Genomic DNA, 13,877 nt, shown 5'->3' with positions numbered 1-13,877 from the left:
TGTGGTAATCATTTCACAGTGTATATGTATGTCAAACCAGCATGTTGTACTCCTTAAGTATACAATTTTTATTTGTCACTTATACCTCAGTAATGTTGAGGAGGGGGCGGTATTGACCAACTCAATGGCACAGACATGGGCAGCCATGCAAAGAGCAAAGAGTAACAACAGTTGGTGGTATAAGCCTCCGTGATTTATGCTTCAAAGAAAATAAATAGAGTTTGATAGAAAACTCTGCATAGGGAAAGATACGGGCATGAGGAACGGCATGTGCTGCTGAAAATGCAGGGACGCAGTATTGCTTGTATTCGGATACAGCAGTGAAAGTTGTTTAAACTCTTCTGCCATCTTGTAGGTCCGCGTCTGATTATCACCTCCTGACTATCATATAGTTTTATCTTAAAGATCTAATGCTAATATTGTTGTCAAATATCTTTGAAGCATTTTTTTAAAACAGCTTTTTCTCTGATTTTTCTTATTGGCCGTAAGTTGATCAAGATGTTATTGTGGTGTAATGACAGTCACCAACTTGGAGAGTTGAAGGTCCAGTTCCCTGTCCACCTTGCGGCGGTAACAGGTTCTAATGTCTTAACCGTCTCTTGCCAGATGGAGATTCCTGCTGCTAACCTTGTGAACAAGTACATCGCCGCTCAGGGACCCCTGCCACATACCTGTGCGCAGTTCTGGCAAGTAGTCTGGGATCAGAAGTTATCCCTCATCGTCATGTTGACGACTCTCACAGAGCGAGGGCGGGTAAGTGGCTTGATTTCCAGTTCATACGTGTGCACGTCACACTGTGCTCTGCGGAACATGAATTTCGGAGCTGGGAAAGTTCTTAATTGAGTGTCACGTGGTCCAGCCCCTGTGTGACCCGTAAACCTCCTGTGCAGAGCTGCTGATGGACACCTGCAGGGACAGGATGCTCAGCGCTCCTGGCCTTCCTGAGCTCAGGAGTGGTCAGACAGCCCCTCCCACTCCTGGCTCGGATCCATTATAACAAGGCCAGGAGGCATTTCCCCGTGTCTCACCTGCCCCGGAACCCCTGCGTTAGCTGTGGCCTCACCCACCCAGGACAAGTGCTGGTCCTGAGAAGAGCAGCGTGAGTGCCCGGTTCACAGTAAAAAGTAGGAGAAATGACCTCTGCCAGCCACTACTTGTGCTGCAGCAAAACCCGATGCCAAAAAGAGGTAAGAAGGGCTTAATTAGGAGAGTGATGGGCACCGTACTGCGCTCAGCCCGATGTGTGTTCTCCATAGGAACAGCTCACTGATTATGTAACAGAGGTCAGCGTGCAAGGGATGCTGTGCATCATGAGTGCTGTAACGTCTGCTTGCATCTGGATATCTTCACTGAAACACATTCCAGAGGCAAATATAAATTAATTCTGAACCATCTGTGTGCCACTTCCTCTCAGGCCTCTCCTGGGCATGTAGCTCAGAATGCCAAATTGATCTGTGCTGAAAATGAGAATACAGGATTGGAATAGATCGTATGTTTGAGGAGCTCAGTCTACCCTCTCGCTCAAAACAGCGAAATAAGGATTCCTGCTAATTCTAGAGAGCCCCATGGAATAGAGGGCTTTCACGCGGGTTGTACCGGGCAGATGGCTCCCTACCATGGGTGAAACACTTCCAGGGTCCATCCTTGGGTATGCAGCTCTGATTTCTTTAAAATCCCTGCTCACAATGAGCTGAAATCCACATCGCTTTGAACCTCCACCCCACCTGCTTCTCTTACCTGGAAGACACAATGATAAGTTACACTGCTCTTCTGTGCAGTGCCCTCTCAGATATCTGAAAATAATGTTCGACTTGTGAACGGTTACAAGGTCAGCTTCCATTAAGCTTGTCGTCAGCGGAAACTGTCTGGTCTTTGTCTCGATGTTGCTGTCGAGCCAGTTTCCCCATTTTGTACCAATGCACTTGACTCCTGCTATCCCCGTGCAGCAGGCTGGCGGGGCTCCAGAGCAAGACGACCTGGGCTCAGAACAGGTTCCTCTTGAGCAAGTTATTTACCCTCTCTGACCCTCAGCTTTCCTGTGTATAAGCTGCAGCTAACAGTGCCCGCCTCGGAGGGTTTGTGAAGACTGAGACGGTACACGTGAAAAGCTTAGAGAGCTGCCTGTCGCAGCTGTCCGGCAGGTGTTAGCTGTTCGTGTGAGTGGCCAGCATTACCATCAGCTGTTCGTGTGAGTGGCCAGCATTACCATCCCTGGGAGGATTAGCCACCACACCTGGCCTTTGGAGTGCCCTCGGGCTCTTGGGTTTTCTGTCTGTTCTTCTTTGTGTTGGCTATCACTCTTAGCGTCTTGTCGCTCAATTTTGATCAGAATCTCTTCACATAAGTCACTGTTTAAAAATGTAAAGGCCCTCAAGGGGCAGTGCAAAGCTCCTTCTAGAATGCTCTGGGTCAGAGGCATCAAGGGTTCTCTCCAGGGAGTGGTTTGTTCATTGTCGCAGCTCTGCTCCCAGCCCTGGTCATCTGTCCATCTTGTCTACCCAGTTACCGTGAGCCCTCTCAGGGGCTTTCCTGAAATCACAAGACAGCAGGTCTGTGGCATCGCCTGATCTCCTTGTCTGAAAGTCTTGTTTTTGCTGATTTTTAATTTTCACTTATATTGTGGTTTTTGTATGTGCATGTTGATTTTTCTAATCTTATTTTGAATAGGCAGTGAAGTTACTGGGCCCTTATCTGCACTTAAAGAAGCCCAGCTGGCTCACAGTCCTAGCCTGTCCTCTCTGTTTTTCTGGAGCACCCACAGCTGGGGTCCTGGGTAAGAGGGCAGACACTGGGGCCAGGCTTCCTGAATTCAGATCCTTGCTCTGTTGCTTCCTCCCTGTGTGGCTTAGGAAAAGCTACAGACGCTCTGTGTAAAACGGAATAGTAACGGTACCTGTCATGGGCTTGTGGAGGAATTGAATGAGTTAATACAGGCAACCTTCTTAGAACAAGTGCTTGGCACACGGGAAGTGTCATGCAGATGTTAACAATAGTAGCTTGGGTACCACCTTCATTATTGCCAGGACTATATGATACATATGTATTTTACTGTAGTAGTATTTATTATTTTTTCATCAAATTGGCTTACCTTTTCTTGCTTAAAAAAAAGTTCCTTTGAAAGATATATCTTAAATGGAAGCCCAGTATCATTTGCCATAAAAAGAAGGTGTGGGTCAAAAGGCAAAGACCACTGAGCAGTGTTACTAAAATCTAAGTAAATATTCTTGCCTTCCAGGCTCTGGACCTGAGGCCTGCTCGCCCATACCCTCGCCTGTGCTCTCCTGCAAAGGGAGAATGCTAGGGAGATGATGTTAAAGCTGTCTTAGACCCGAATTCGGACCCTGCCCATGGCACACATGGGAAAAAACACTTTCCCACCATGTGGTTCTGTGCCTTTTACTGCAGACCCGATCTCCTCCTAATCTGCCACCACACCCCACACCTCTCAGGCCCTGATCTGGGCCTGTCTGGTGCTTTAGAGATGACAGATGTCAAGTTTATGGCCTTGGCATTTCCAGAATCTGTCAGTCTCTCCGTCAGAGAACTCTGCCATGTTTGCCTGCCTGTTTTGTGACTTCTGGGGGCCTGGACGCTCCAGGTTTCCTCAGGAGCTGTCTGTGGAGGTGCCATTCTCCGAGCTCCCAGGATATCCCAGCGATGCTACAATTCCTTAGAGCCGACCCTGCACCCTGGGGCAGCCCGGCGCTGTCTCCCTGCCAGTGCCGGGCTGCCCCTCCCCTTCAGAGTTGGCTCTGCCCTTCCTGGCTGTAAGTCATTCTGCTCCGTAGAGAAAAGAGAGTCCCAGTGGGTGAGGTTAGCGACGACCCATCTGCCCTGGCTGGAGCCCTTCCTCCCCCTTGCTCTGCCTGCGCCAGCTCAGGAGAAAAGGCCCTTTCTTCCATCCAGGGGGCTGGCTTTCTCCGGTTGTTCTTACAGGTCCTGCCCTGAGCACGTCCCCCTCCTCTCTTTGGTTGGTCGGTCTCTGAACCTGAGCTCCTCTGAGGTCTCCACATGACCTGGTGGGTTTCTTGGTTTCTTAGTCCTTTCTTCCTGGTTGAACCCCTTCCGGCCGGTTCCGCCGCGCTCCTGCATTAGGGATTCCCATCTCCCGTGAGTCAGAGCCTTCCCTTCACAACCTCTGGCTCTGGAAACTTACCTCTTATCTATCGATGGTTGGAAACCTGTTCTTCTCAAATCCAGGCTGCATGTTTCCTCCCTCTCTTGTTACAAACTCTCCAGTGGCCCGAACCCTTTATCCCGAGGTCCCTCGTCTGGTCCTCGCCATCGCCCACGGCTTCCTCCTGATTAGGAGGCAGTCACTCCAGGCCTGCAGCTCTGCCCTCTGCCTTTTCTGAGACGTGCAGTTCTCGGTGTGTCCCGCTGGCTGTCTCCACTATAATGCATGGAGCAGAGCGGGCTCCCCTCCCCGAGAGCCCCATGCCGCCTGTGGTTGGTGGGGCGCTCCTTCCCCAGGACTGCTTTCATTCTCCGTCTTTTCCCTCCTGCCCAAAACCTTCTTCATTGTGTTCTCCTTTCAGGCTCATGGGTTTCCTCCAAGAGGAAACAGAGCTATGGGGTACAGCCTTTCCATTGACAAAGTCGTTCTCCTTCACCTTCCGTCAAGGATGTTTCTTTTGGGAGAAGAATTACTTTTTACCTTTATCTGTGCCCCAGTGCCTGCATAGACACATACCTGACACAGGTGGAGCTCTCTGAGCCTCAGTTTCCTCAGGTGCAGAGCAGAGACAGTCTGCCCCCTAAGGTGGTTTCAAGGCCCAGATAAAATGACATCTATAGAGAGTGCTGGTTAGTGCTTAGCACATGCCGATCAGAAGACAGCAGGCTGCAGCACCATCTCTCCCCACGGCAGCAGCCTTCGTGGGGAAACCCCAGCACAAAGGCGGGAAGGACCCTGGCCAGGACCACACACCCGGCTAGTGGGAAGCATTCACCGGGAGGGAAACTCGGCATCGCCACATACTTCGTGCTGTTTCCACTACACCTCCAACGCCGTGAGATCCAGACAGACTGAAAAATCTAAATTTGATCCAAGGGTAAAGAGAGTCCAGTTCTGGTCAGATTCACTGGGAGTCTCTGGAAATAAAAGAGGTTTGTGGCTCTGCCCTGCCTGGGTTCATCACTTCGGGGAGAAGCTCCCCCTCGGTTGTCCTGTGGGCAGGGCCCCCCCAGGAGCCTGCAGCAGAGAACTGTGCCCCTCCCGTCATGCAGATGAGGAGGCAGATACCAAGTGCCTGCCGGCAGGTGTCGACCCTGCCTCAGGGTCTATGGACAGCAGTCCTTCATGTCCGAGAGTAGTTGGGAAGTGGCCACTAACCCACATCTCCAGGTTTAAGGTTTACAAGCAGATTCTTAACTCCACCTCTCCAGCAACGTGCTTTAATTACAAATATTCACTGTGATGTTTGAAAGAATAGAAAAGCTCTTTCCAAATCGTGTGCGTCTGTTGGTTTATACCCCCTTTCAGCCGTGAATGTAATATTTACAGAAGCTGAAGCAACTGTAGGCTTGGAGAAGTTTTTTTGAATGAGTCAGATTTTGACTGATGGAACTTATGATGGGATGGGCAGCTTGGCCCTGAACGTTGCTTCGAGGCCAGAGGCAGGAGCGAGACGGCTACAGAGCAAGGTTCAGGATTTGGAAGCAGGAATAGAAAACGGGAGGGGCCGGGGGGTTGGTTAGTCAGCCAGCAGGGGAACCACAGCAGCCCCAGACCTGGGGCAAGTCGCTTAATCCCGCTGAGCCCAGGTTTCCTCCTCTGCTGTCTGGCGAGTCTCAGCTCCATGAGTCAGATACAAAAGCAATGACGGTAGTGACAGCCACTGTTGACCTACCCCCCTCCCCCCGCCCCGCAGTGGACCTGGCACTGCACACCATCTCTCCAGCCTCTGTCACCATCCGGGAAGCAGGTGCCGCCTGTTTTTCGAGTGAAGGATGTGAAAATCAGAGGTTAAATAGTAGTAGATTCAAAGTCATACGACTCACAGGTGGAGAAGAAAATGATTCCAGCGGAATTCTGAGGAGTCTGGCTCCCAAGTGTGTTCTCTTCAAACGGCTGTGCCTTGAGGGGGCGGGGTCTGGAGGGGGAAGGAGGGGTGAGGTGGAAGGGGGTGCTGGGGGCAGAGCAGGGGCCGAGGGACTGGAGGGGACTCGACTGGGGTGCAGACTCCATGTCTGAGGTCCCTCCGGTTCTTCCAGCAGTGGGACCCTGGTGACAAAGAAGAGAAATCTGTGCCCTCCTCCAGCTCCGGCCGGTATGAGAGCTGTGGCCTGGCCCCAGGCAGGCTGACCCCTGCCAGACTGACCCCGCCCCGTGCCCCACTCTTCCTCTGCCCACCCCCCAGAAAACAGACACAGGGCAGATCGGCCTCTCCTGCCCTTTCTTTTCTCCCAGCAGCTCTCAGAGTATCTGGTGTGAGGAGAGCCCTCTGGCTGACACCCGACCCATCCGTCCCGTTAACCGCTCACGTGTGCCACCCCACAGCCAAGGTTAACTCACACCCGCTGGTTCCCTTTGCAGACCAAGTGTCACCAGTACTGGCCCGATCCCCCCGACGTCATGGAACACGGCAGCTTTCACATCCAATGTCAGTCAGAGGACTGCACCATCGCGTACGTGTTCCGGGAAATGCTGGTCACCAACACCAAGGTGAGCAGTGCCCGGATGGTGAGCCGCCCAGGGGAGGGCGCCATTTAGAGGCAGGTGGTCCGGGGTGGGGCTCTACTTCTTGGCCTGCTCCACATTTCCACCTGGTGAGCACTTCAGTAAATACGCACGACAGCCTGGAAAAGAGCCAGCACCCGTGTGCAGAGCAGCACTATTCACGGCAGCCGACAGATGGAAACAGCCCAAGTGTCCACTGACAGATTAATGGAGAAGCAAAATGTGGTGTATTCACACAATGGAATCTTATTCCTCCTTTAAAAAGTAGGACATTCTGACACATGCTACGGCGTGGTTAAACCCTGAAGACATTACACTGAGCAAAAGAAGCCAGACACAAAAGGACGAGTTCTGTCTGACTTCTCGTATACGAAGTACCGGGAGTAGTCAGTTCATAGGCACAGAAAGGATGATGGTTGCCAGGGCTGCGGGGAAGGGGGATGAAGCGTTAGTGTTTAATGGGCACCGTGTTTCAGTTTGGAAAGATGAGACGGTTCCAGAAATAGTGGTCATGGTTGTACAACACTGTGAATGTACTTAATCCCACTCAACTGTATGTTTAATAACGTTTAAAATGGTAAACTTCTTCTTATGTATATTTTGCCCATTAAAAAAAAAAAAGAGCCAACGTGCTTGGCCCTAGTAGCAAAACCCACTGGAGGGAACAGGAAAAAATTGCTGTGGGTGGAAATGGAGGAGCAGTCAGGCACGAGGTGGCCTGGAGGTTGGGTGTCTGGGAGCATGGGTGGGGAAGGGTGGTTGGAATGGGCCGGGGCCACAGCAGGGTGGTGCCCGGTGGGCAGAAGAGCGTCTGGAGACAGGAGCTTCCTGGCCGGAGGCTGGGGTGGGGCTAGCGTCCTCCTGCCCACCTGCCCACCGTCCACATAGACTCAGCAAGACCACCCCACATCTTCTGCAGACCGGAGAGGAGCACACTGTGACGCATCTCCAGTACGTGGCGTGGCCTGACCACGGTGTTCCCGATGACTCCTCGGACTTTCTGGAATTTGTAAACTACGTGAGGTCCCTGAGGGTGGACGGTGAACCCATCCTCGTTCACTGCAGGTACTGTGGCTCATTGGTTTTGTTTTTTTTTAATACTCATACTCCTTGGTAAAGGCCTGGAGAAAGTTGGCAGACACCAAACCCACCTAAATCCCTCAAGATTAGATATGCTTTCACAAAGCTCTGTTTACTTTCTTTCCTCACTCTGTCAAAAGATTTGGAATCTTATGAAAGCACAAACTTCTGAATGCAGCTCAGGCCTGGAGAACAAAGTCTCTCCCTCACCTTTCCCTCTGTTCCAAGTCGACTGACCTCCTCAGTAGATGCGAATAAGATGGGGGGTGGAGTTGGCGCTGAAAGGTGGGTTTCTTCCCATTGGTGTTTAAGCCCTGGCCAGTTCGAGAGCACAGCCTGAGTGTGTGTTTTGTGTTCTTTGAAGGTCAGGGGAGGAAAGCTCTGTCTGAGTAAACGTGGGAACTGGCGAGGAGCTGAGCTGGGCTGTGCAGAAATGCTGTCTGAGCAAATCTCAAGTGTCTGCTCCTCTCCCCTCCAGTGCTGGGATAGGTCGAACTGGTGTGTTGGTCACCATGGAGACAGCCATGTGCCTGATTGAGAGGAACCTGCCCGTTTACCCACTGGATATTGTTCGGAAAATGCGAGACCAGCGCGCCATGATGGTGCAGACGTCAGTGAGTAGACATCCAGTAATAAAAATAGTAACAATGGCGAGGCCTGCACAGAGGGCTTTGCTGTCATGAGACCAAGGATCCAGGGGAACTGAGCCACTAGCCCACGGTCAGAGAGCAGTCCCAGCACCCACCCCCTCCAGCCTCTGCCTCTTATTTCCCTCCACTTCCGCTGCCTCCACGGTTTGCGTCCTGCTGGCCACTTGGCCAGGAAGCAGCCCTGGTTGCACTCTGCGTTGTCGAACCACTGTCCCATCGTGTGTCCATCAAAAGCAAGCCAGGTCACCCTACCTGCCTGTTCCTGGGCGAGCCTTTTGGCTCAGCAGACGTTTCACACGATCCTTCTCTTTCCTCCTCTGGGCTGTCTCCCATGTATGTCAGCCTGGGTACCCAGAGCTACAAGAGGGGCAGCGGGGTGGTGTGGTAGGTGCATGATTCAGGCTCCTCCATGTACTGGGTGACCTTTGAATAGTCCCCTTAACCTGTCTCCAAGCCTCGGTCTCCCTGTCTGCAAAATGGGACCATCCCATATTCATTCATTCATTCATCCATTCAACGGATAATTGCACAAACAGGAGTGACCCGAGCTTACATCTAGTAGAATTGGATCAGTTGACCATAAATCTCAGCAGCAGTGGGAGAAGTCCAAGGGGAGTCTAAGAACTCAGAAAGAGCATCAGAAGCTGACTTTGGAAAGACTCCAGGCCACACACCCCCAATAGACAAGGAGGATTAGCAAAGGATGGAGTGGACTTCCAGGTTGCAGCCAGCTCTGGGTCCTCACAGGCTCATAAGATTCCTCCAAGTTCTTAAGATTTCTCTAATGATGGTGAGCTCTTGTTTTAATTTCATGTCTACCCACGATCTCTGGTTAAGAGAAGAAAAATCATGTTATTAAGGCGGGTCTCTGCCCTGTTTTGTGATACAGAGGACCTAGTTAAAAAAAATTTTAAAGTGCAGCTTCTTGGCACGTTTTCCTAGCTGGGGCAGCTCAGGCTAAACACTTTTACTTACCCTGTGCTTATCACTAAAATACGTCTCTTAGGTGTTTGTTAATATGAAGAACCTTATCCTGTAGAATGGCTTTCAGTGGCTCTCCCTTTTGAAGACAAAATCCAGCCTCTTTACCCCAGTGCAAGGCCGGGCAGCCTATGCCGCCTCCTTCCGGCCCCCCTACACCGGGTATTCAGGCAGGACCTGAGCCCTGACCACGCTTCTCTGAATGGGCCTTCCTGGCGGAGCTTCCACACTGGTGCATTCCCCGGAATGGCCACCCTGCAGCGACCCTCACCCCTCCCTGACTCTGCCAGACGGCCAGTTCCTCCCTCCGCCATGGTCCGTGCCCCTCTGCCCAGCCCTCTCTGGGAGCAGCCCCCCGGCCCTCACCACACAGACTAGTGAGCTCACAGGTGTGTCTTCTCCACTCTATTTCCCTGATGTAGCCGGGCGCCCGGCTGGAGCTAGAGCTCAGGGTGTGTGTGAACGAGGGGAAAGAAGAACCGTGTTCCTGGTGTGATGCAGCGCCCACGGGGCTGCTGGCCGGCTGACGGCTCTCTTTTCCTTTCCAGAGCCAGTACAAGTTTGTGTGTGAAGCAATTCTTCGTGTGTATGAAGAAGGCTTAGTCCAGATGCTGGATCCCAGTTAAGACAACTGTGAAAACGTTCATTCCTCTCTCCCAAGGGCGTCCTCTCTGGAAGCAGCAAGAGGAATTTGTAGGCTGTGGGAAAGGAATGAGCGCACTTGAACCCAGGCACTTTAAATTTCTGTAAAGAAAGGGATCGTGTACATAAGAACCGTGTAGATAACGCATGCGGCGATGGCACCTGTTAGGCCCGCTTCTCCTCCGGAGAGGAATGAGCAGAAGGGGATCTCGGTTTGGGGTTCGTCCTCATGCCTTCCTCCCTCGATGTCACCGTATTCCTGTAAACCACATCCTTGGGCAGTGGAGAGGGGATGCCAGCAACGCCGTTGACCTCCCGGAAACCAGACGGTGTGGCTGTTCAGACTTGCTTGGATGTGTTGCGTGTATAGGACTGTAAGGGCTGAGCTTTCTGTGTGTCTGGGAGGAGCTGGAACAATCAGCGTTCCCCGCCCCGATGCTAAGGAAACCCCGTGAGTGTGCTCCTCAGCGGGGGTGGGTCGGGGTCAAGCACAAACGGTGCCTTTTCTGCCCTCCCTCCCTATGTCCCGTCTCCCCGCCACTTCCGATGTCCCGGCTTCTGAGACTTTGCGGCCACGTGCCCTGCTTGCTCCCTGCATTAGTGACCCTCCTCAGGTCCACACGCAGTGCCTGACCCGGGTGAGCGGTGCAGGTTTCTGGGGAGTTTTCCGTCCGGGTGCTGACAACACGGACTCCCGGTGTCGTCGGGCGGGCGTGCTAGTGTTCGGGGCAGGTGCCTCTTGCCTCTGCTTGCCTCTTGCTGTCTACTCAGACCCCAGGACTGGAATCATCGACTACTGAATCTAGTACATGGAATGCTGCTACTTCGAGCTATTACACTTGAAACATAACGGTTTTCCCGAGGGGAGATGGGATGTCATCTACATAGAATCTTTGGCCCTTCTGAGGAAAGATCTAGTCACTGAACCATGGGAAACCCAGCTTCTAGAGGGTTGCGTGTGTGTGTGTTTGTGTGTGTGTGCGCGCGCACGCCCACGGGTGAGTGTTTCTCAGGAATCCTAACTTGATTCAAATTACAGTTGCGTTTATATAATGAGTCTCTGTATAGAAGAACAAATGTGTGCATTCACTATCAGTTACAATGGTCTCCGTTTCATTTCAAAGGAGAGGATCAGATTATCTGAATATAAACACAATTTGATGTTAATTTATTCTAAGTACACCATGATTTTGATTGTCCTAAAGAATTCTGCCTTTGTTAATACTGTGTTAAATTTTTTTTTAAATTTGTGACAGGATTGTAGCAAATTATTATTTAAGGAAAATAAATTACATAAAAATTCTAATGTGGTATTTCTAAATAGCGGTTTTCATGGATCCAGAAGAAGCAGCTAACTAAGTAGCCAGTTTCTTAACAGGATTTAGAGAAAAAGGATGGTTTCCTGTGATAGGACACTGAAATGTGGCCATTTTGGTGTTTAGCAGACCAAAACTGGACCAGTTGCATAGTTTCCTGGTCCCAAGATGGATAAAGACCCTTATGGTAGGAACCAGGTTTCTAAAGGTTCTTTGTCTGCAGACCCGGCATATTTATGGCATACTTCCCATCTTTTCTGCACCGATGTTTTACTGCTAAGTGGCAGGGATGGGAAGGAGATGTTACACAGTGTTGTAACCCACACTGAAGCAGGAGACCACCGGAGCCCCTCCTTGTCAGCGTGATGCCGGGCTAGCAGAAGGTGGCAGGGAAGTTTGGAGCTAAGGAAGGGGGCGGGGGGCTTGGCTTCTGATCCCACTCAGCAACTATCCCAGGGCCTGGTCGCTTACAAACTTTACCTCCATTTCCTCATCTGTAAAATAGAAGAAACAGATAATACTGAGGGCTTTAGGTTGCATATGAGGATTGAAGCAGACTTTTTCATCAGCTGGAATCTGACACTGCTCTGGATGAATTTCTTTGGAAAGTTAATATATCAATGATTAGCCCCCAAATCCGTGAAACAGAAGTAGAATCACCAAGATTTTCATAGGAGAAAATCGCTTTTCTTCTAGAGAGAACCAAGGGCACAGAGGAATATCCTACAAGTACTTCTGTTCAATCTGGACTCAGAAAGTCCAATCAGCCAAGCACCAAAGAAGAGGGAAGGCTGACATAAATTCAGATGCCATCAGGATATCAAGCAAATTATTGCCGTTTGGTAAAAAGGCGTCATCACCCTAGGTGCAAAAAGCTCGTGAGATCTAAATGTGTTTGGAGATTTGTGTGTGTTTGTTTTTTAAGAAACAGATTGTTCATTTTGGTTGCAGAAATGCTGCTGTTATTGTTAATATCAGTTTCTAAAAAGGTGGCAACCAGCCTTTTTCTGCCACCGTGCAGGCCAGTAGTTCAGACTCAGCAGATGCCACCAGGAACAAAATCCATGAAATTCTGGAGAACATGACAAGAGAATGCTCTAAAGGAACAGAGTATGCAAGAAGACATTATAGATGCTGCCCATTAAATTCTGGAGCTCAAGACTCCTGCTTCACCACCTTGTACACTTAAGCGATTATACCTAAGGAGCCCTTTTTAGCCCTAAGTTAGACGAATTTCATCAAAATCAGGATAAATATTATTTACCTGGGAAATGTGGGTGTGAGTGGAGAAGACATTTACGTCCTGTGTTCTGGTGTTCTCGGAAGATCTAATTAGGCACATCGATGTGCAGGCGTAATCAAGATGGGAATTACTCTATAGAACCTGCACTTGGTGTTCTGACTTTCTAGAAGACGAGATTCAACTCAGTTTGGTTGGAGGAGGTGGCGGGGGTGGGGGTTGGATCACAATCTTGTTCTGGTCTTTCGTTCCTACAGTAATTTATGCTTAAATTTGCTTTGAGACTAGCCCGGATGCTGTTGCTGCTAAGTTGCTGGTTGACATTTTGTTGTTGTTCCTCTGAAGTTATCATCTGAGGGCAAGCAACAGCTCTTCATCCCCCAGAGGCAACAAAGAGGCAGCGTCAATGGAGAAAGTTTGTAAGAGGCAGGACTTGGGTCTAGACTAGACTTAGGCAAAATATATCACCCTCGGCCCTCACTTTCCGTATAAGTAAAAGGGGGGAGGTTGGGCTGGACTGGATGGGCTGTGGTTCTGTCAACATTTACCATTGTGGGAGTCTGAATTCCAGGGAATCGAGATTAGTCCTAAACCAAAGCCTCCAGTAATCCACTGGAGAGAGATGTATCACGTTTCTGGGACTTGTCCCCAAGAGCCGGTCCCTCAGACCCTGGCTCTGTTGAATGCAAAAGCAAAGATCACTGCTCTCTGGTTCTTGGATCCTAAACTGAGAACAGTCTTGATAAAGAAAGAGAGACTCTGACCTCAGCCTGGGCAGCTGAGCATGGGGGAGTCTGGTGGCCGGACTGTCCCGCATCTACAGTCATGTTCTGTCTGGAGTAACCAAGGGATTTGTGTTAAGTCATGTCATTTTGGAAAGTATCTTAATGGATCAGCAATATTTTGTCTATAAATTTGGAATGTTCTTCATTCTGACTCTACTGAGAAACAATTTGATCAATATAAAAACATTCAAGCTATGCAACACTGTTACTGCCTGTGACGTTTTTATTCTAATGTCTTGATTTCTGGAAGTGTTTTCTCATTTTGTTCACTTTTTTTTTAAGTAAATGCAAACTCTCTTGGAGGAGAGTCCTCTCTGCCCATTTCCACCTTCTCTCTGGTCAGAAGCATGACCCTGGACAGCCTTGAGCTTGTGTGGCAAGTTCTAGATCAGAATTAGGTTCAGCTGTCATAACTGTAGCTTACAAAAAGCAGACATTTCTTTATCCTCTACTGTGCAGAGCTGTCAGGTGGTTCCATGAGCCCTAGGGTCCCAGGTTCCT

At 50.2% G+C, this 13,877-nt stretch overlaps 1 protein-coding gene across 4 annotated transcripts in view; it reads left to right on the top strand.

Moving 5' to 3' along the window:
- The window catches only part of PTPN3 (protein tyrosine phosphatase non-receptor type 3), a 129,074-nt gene extending 117,737 nt beyond the window's left edge, over positions 1–11,337 (top strand). For all 4 annotated transcript variants that reach the window (XM_006213371.4, XM_072959883.1, XM_072959882.1 and 1 more), the window contains 5 exons: positions 607–753; positions 6,539–6,667; positions 7,602–7,747; positions 8,241–8,376; positions 9,942–11,337. In XM_006213371.4, coding sequence (XP_006213433.3) covers positions 607–753; positions 6,539–6,667; positions 7,602–7,747; positions 8,241–8,376; positions 9,942–10,019 — 636 coding nt within the window. In that variant the 3' untranslated portion in view covers positions 10,020–11,337. The remainder of the gene's footprint in view (positions 1–606; positions 754–6,538; positions 6,668–7,601; positions 7,748–8,240; positions 8,377–9,941) is intronic.
- Positions 11,338–13,877: the final 2,540 nt, after the last annotated feature.

The sequence above is a fragment of the Vicugna pacos genome, chromosome 4, assembly GCF_048564905.1.
Source record: "Vicugna pacos chromosome 4, VicPac4, whole genome shotgun sequence".
NCBI classification, from domain to species: domain Eukaryota; kingdom Metazoa; phylum Chordata; class Mammalia; order Artiodactyla; family Camelidae; genus Vicugna; species Vicugna pacos.
This window is presented reverse-complemented; position numbering and strand designations above follow the sequence as displayed.